This window comes from Acanthaster planci, linkage group LG09, assembly GCF_054643075.1.
Source record: "Acanthaster planci isolate LZ-2023a linkage group LG09, COTS_SCS, whole genome shotgun sequence".
In the NCBI taxonomy this organism is placed as follows: Eukaryota; Metazoa; Echinodermata; class Asteroidea; order Valvatida; family Acanthasteridae; genus Acanthaster; species Acanthaster planci.
This window is the reverse complement of record NC_141785.1, coordinates 12,351,970-12,357,551: the sequence shown is the minus strand read 5'-3', so window position 1 is coordinate 12,357,551 and position 5,582 is coordinate 12,351,970. Positions and strand designations below refer to the sequence as shown.

At 45.5% G+C, this 5,582-nt stretch overlaps 1 protein-coding gene across 1 annotated transcript in view; it reads left to right on the top strand.

Moving 5' to 3' along the window:
• The first annotated feature begins 4,031 nt into the window (after nt 1–4,031).
• LOC110987044 (septin-5-like) overlaps nt 4,032–5,582 on the top strand; it is a 10,432-nt gene continuing 8,881 nt past the window's right edge. Inside the window, exon 1 of the mRNA XM_087141189.1 lies at nt 4,032–4,066. Coding sequence (XP_086997315.1) covers nt 4,032–4,066 — 35 coding nt within the window. The remainder of the gene's footprint in view (nt 4,067–5,582) is intronic.

Sequence of the window (5,582 nt, the reverse complement as noted above, 5' to 3'; positions counted from 1 at the left end):
ATAACGGTTGCAGGCAAGTAAATAGGTCCAAAATTGCCTGCACGGACGGAATCACGATTTGTAGCGGTGATGTTCTCTGCTATTAGAGCATTTCGTGGAACGTGGACTGGGTAGTTTCCAGGGGCAGGACTACCAGCTTGTATTCTTGTAAGTATCGGACAAAACGGGCCCTCCAAATTGCGCTATTTTGCAAAGGAGTGCAGGCATCAATTTTCAAACTGGCAATGGGCCACATGACTTTTTTGGGGGGGTGATTCTCTCTGGAGAGAAATATCTTCAAAAGTCATGAGTTAAGCCACTAAGATTTGACAGGAAAATGAAAGATGAGGAAGTGTACTTTAATTTGGTATGTGTCCTGAACACCTGTGAAACTTGTATTTTTCCTGATTTTTTTAAGTGGGGATATTTATCACTGTTGCCCATGGCAGCTTATTTACTGGTGTGTACCCATAGCATTAAGGGTCTTTTGCCCAATAATTTTGTATATCGCCCTCTTGCGTCAAAATTGTCTTGACTCTGTTTAATAGGAAAAAAAAGATTTTAGTTTTTAATGAATTTCACCATTGGTCAATGTTTTACTGGTCACGTGTATATGGAGTTTGCTACAAGCGGGAAGAGAAGCCTTTCCTCCCAAAGAGGAGGAACAGGTGAATTGTATAGGTAATTTCATCATAACTAACAACCGGGCTGCGTCATCATTCACGGTTACACATGTTCTTTTGAAATCCCAGAGCGGTCTGGTTAGCCTCTCAAAACTTCTTATGACCCAAGACAAAAACAATCACCTGAAGAGCTACAGGTGGATTTTTTATTCTTTTCAAACCTCGGCTTTGTGCGTTGTACCCTCGCTTGAGGAATTCAGTCTCTGTAGTTAAGACCAACTGGCTCAATGCAGTGTGAAGGTCTGCTCTGAGCGACATCAAATCGTCTAATTTGCTCCGAGATAGAGCACGCATTCAAAATTTATAGTCCGAGATGAATCCGAAATGGAGAGTGAAGCCGAAAGTTGAAAACTGGCCCGGTCACCAGTCAAGCGTGGTCACTTGTATTTGGCGCCCTCTGTAGCCACAGTTTTCTTGCGCAGTTACTGTGCTCAGCTTTTTGCATTGTGCCGTTAACCAGTGTATAAAGCCTCCCACAAGAGTTTATTCATAAACACAGAATATCAGTTATAACCCCTTTTCTCACTCTTGTAATTATGTAAGCCACTAAATCCATGCCCCCTTCCCGTATATTTAAACAGAGACCAAATGGTCCACCGTGGGTGGTTCCCCGTCTACTATTTGGCATCGTGCCCTTTCCAAGACCAACTTGTCCAACTGATTTGCCTGACAATGCCACTTTCCGTGTTTACCTTTGGGCTTTAAAGGGCTTTACTCACTCAGTTTTCTCGTCGAAATGACCTGAGCACAATCCCCCGGCTTATAGGATAGTCGACAAAAGAGCTATCAAACACCCTGGTGGGGCTTTCAAAAATTGAATAATTAGCCTTCCTCCGCTTTATGGAGGCCCTAGCAAGTTTGCAACACTGAGAATAATTGGAAATCTCCAACAAAAGGTTTTTGGGCTGCGAATGGGGCTCATAATCTGTGACATGCACTTGGCGAAGTTACGGTTTGTGAATGTGAGCAGACCGAAGGAATAAACCCATGGGCGTTGCCAAGAGTTTTCTGGAATAGAAAAAATCAACTCTAAGAAGCTGACAAACCATTTAGGACGGAAGTCAACTCTGAGAAATCTACAAGCAAATTGGTGATCTTCATCAACTTTCCTCTTTTCCACTCTTCTTTCGCGTTTTCTTTACTTTTCTCCTTTTCTAAATTTAATGTTTCCCCCGAAGGAAGATGGGGGAGGTAAGCGCCCTCTCCTTCCCCCTTCCCTGCATGTCAGCGCTCAAAGCCCGCCGGATTCTCTCCTTGCACTGATTTGTCTGACTAATAATCAGACAAATCAAAAGATATCAAACAATCTTCTCACTCCTGAATATTGCCACGGGTAAGAAAAAGCATTACCGTACCTTTCACGTAGGGTGCTCTTTTGGTTAGATGACACTGTTTTATAGCTATCGAAGGTCCTCAAATTCAACGTGGGTTCTACCCTTACCTGTTCAATTTGCCATTGGGCCCTTCTTAATATTAATGGCTGTGATATTCGGATGAATTTGTTCTACAGACACAATCCTCGTTGAGGATTGAGGTTCTGGCAATAATAACAAGTATAGCTGCCTAGGTGTTCTGAAAAAGGACCCATCCGCTGCAATAGATGCCGCAATTTTTCATGTCAAAATCTTGATAAAATGTGTGCCAAATAACGCGCACTGCAATATACGCAATGTCTGAAAATCATGAATCGGAAACTATATTGGAAGATAAATTGGCGCACTATTGACATGAAATCTTCGGGGCAGAAAGCGGGATGCCTGTTTAATGTTAATGAAGCACGTGCACATGTTTAATTTAAGGAGAATAGCGGTGTCTTGTGTGCCAACGCCATTTTACTCATTAACCCCACGATGCATGATGTCGAGCCGCACGATGAGTCCCTCGTCCCTGCTCAGGGTATAGCTATTGAGAGAGCTATTGCCATGAACACGGGGATACTGCGGGACAATAATTGTCTCTTCATATGCGCGGCGGCTTGGCGACTGTTTTCAATCTCGGCTCGGTCTTCCTCTTCTCCTCCTTTGTCCCCGTATTTCACGGCTTCTTGGGCAAATCACCCGTCCTCTCATCCATCCCGACACTGCGGGGCATTGTGAGTGGGAGTGGGTACGGCGGGGGTGTTGAACCGGGTGGCAATTGGAGTCACTTCCCTGCTATAGTTAACATTCTGGAGTGCCTGGTTGGGGTGTTACACATGTACAATTGGTCCAGCTGAGTGGGCAAGCACTGAAGAGCCAAAGGAGGATGTCATGTCGGGTGATGTTGACGATCAGCCGTCCAGGCCTGATATGATATCTTCGCGTAGTCACGCCTCCCGGCTGTTTACTGTCAATGCCTGGTGAGCATAATCACACACGCACAGTACACCATTTCTTTTGTAGTGGCCCACAGAGTAGGGCTCATGACGTGGACTGCTTGTTCGAAACAGGAAAGGCTGACCGTGAGAAAAGGGTGTGACGGTCCCCGGAGCTTCTCGCCTACGACTGCTGACCTGCCCTCCACGGTTATCTTTGATCTGTCGGTAATTTCCGGTGGTCTCAGCGCCTAGCGGGACACAGGTACAAGATTTCAGCCTATATCCTTTTGACGGACTTAACTCTTGATCCAGTTGTAGTAATGTTCCAAATCTCCTGCATTCTACGCTCCTTCGGCTCGCCTACATGACTACTGTTCATGGTGTACATCACCTGCTGGTCGAATAAGCTTCTTACGGACCTGGGAACCTGGCAAGGACGGGGAACACTTAGAGTGGGAGTAATGTGCATGCTGACGGCTAACACTCCAGTGAGGCGACTCGTCCATGTGCAACTTTCTTCGTGTCTCTAAGTTGGTCGTAGTGACGTGAGGGATTGGCTCAACTATTCTAAAAACACATCCAAATTTCAGGGAAAAATCAGTGATCAAACGAGAGCATTAGGCACCGGAGTCTTTTCCTCGGCCTTCTGTTTCTAGAGGCATGGAAATGTATAGGTATGGGGAAATATAAGAGGATGATCATCAGGAAATGCAGGAATCTTGTGACAAAGATCTAGCATCGATGATCACATATGGGAGTCTTAGGACTGAAGGTCTTTCTGGCAACGAGAGAAACCGCATGCCCAACAAGAAAACTTGACGGTACAGTCATCACCGAAGGTCTCAGATAATATGCCCTAATCACTCTTGTCCGCCGAGAAAAGATCCAGTGTATCCGCTTCCGTAAACAGGGGTGCCAATGCAGTTGTGATATACCCTGCTTCAACCACATAGGCTCATTTTTATATCCACTTTATCTGCCATCCACGGAGAAATCTTGGTAAAAAGTTTTGTACGTTGTCGATCTGCGAAGATGTCCTCTTATCCAGTTAGGTCCCCCGGGTTCCGGACGTCATGGACGCGGATGTCACCAAGCCCAAGGCAAACAGGTAAGTGGGAATAAAACTCTATATCTTATCAATTTGACTGCAAATGTAGACATCTGTTATACTCTAAACATCTGATGCACGTCTCTGTATGGGATTTTTAATAGAGAATCACTGCTTTATGGGCCTCATGATGCTTTAGGCGCGCTTTGTGTCGTTGCCAGAGCCGTATATATACATGTACATACACGTATACGGCTCTAGATTGCAGATCTGTATTATCCCATAATAGAGATCATAAAAATTAGGGACCATAAAGCTAGAGGGGGAGGGCCGGGCCAGGCCTCAACCTCGTTCCCATGGACACGTTCTTGTCGCGCCATGTTGGTTCCCACCATGCCTTGCGCGATCTAGCCCATGGTATTGTACAAGTTAAATATCCTACGACATTAATCAGGCTGACACCGTTGAGGTATGAACAGGTATGAACCGATTGAGGCATCGCTTCATACATTATGAATGATAGCGTAGCTGGGAAAAGGGGCATGGATATCCCCCTTCGATAATACCCGGTAATGAAATGTGTGGACATTGCATTAGCCAACCCCGTGTTCTGTTTTTGCTATTGTTTTAAACTTTTGTATGCCATTGTTGATCAGCAGTTGATCTGTGGTCCGATGTCGACGATGTTGATTTCTTGACTTGTTATCCGCTCCCAGCTGAACAAAAGAGGGCGTTTCTTTTTTTTACTCACCGCATAAGCGCGCGTTTATAATCGAGATCAATGGGTGCGTTCGATTAGCTTACACGTATAAGTCAAACTTACACGAGAGCGTTCGTTTAGCCATCACGTGATGTTCGTGCCTGCCCTGGTGTCAGCCACCACTACCCCAGCTGGCGAGCGGGTCTCTGGAGGCTGCCCGAGTGTAATGACGTCACGGATGGACTGTTCGAGCATGGACGTACGTGATGGAACGAGGCGGGGACTTGACCTTTTTCCCAGAATGCCTTTGAAAACACACTGTAGCGTTCGATAAGCCTCATTTTGAGGCTTCCCTTGAGTGTAAAACTGGTGTGTTCAGGGAAGCTAATCGAACGCACCCAATGACGTGTTTGACGCGAAGCACGCTGAGTAAGTGGAACGAATTTTATATGGTCTTTGCGTACACGCAGAATGCGTGCAATATAATAAGCCGCTTGGAAAACTTACAACCACCTGTCCTTCTTTTGCCGCTTGGGGGTGCACTTTAACTCTGGGATAACAGAAGACTGGCGTAGGCCAACAGGTAGAGTTTGTTGGAGCACCGTGAGGAAGCGCTCTTATTTTGGCCAGCTGGGGAAACATACCCTGTTGTATTGAAATACCGATCGCACAGTAACAGTTTGGAGGAACTTAGAAATGGTTTAAATTTCAAGAAGTACTTTAATGACGGGTTTTGCCCTTAAATGATTTAAATTTATTCACTTTACTGTAGGTCGACAGCCATTAATGTATCAATTCCCTTCGCAAAAATTGGAGTTCACCGTGATATGCGGGGAGGGGGATGAAGAGGGTGCAGAGTTCCTATGTTATGTACAA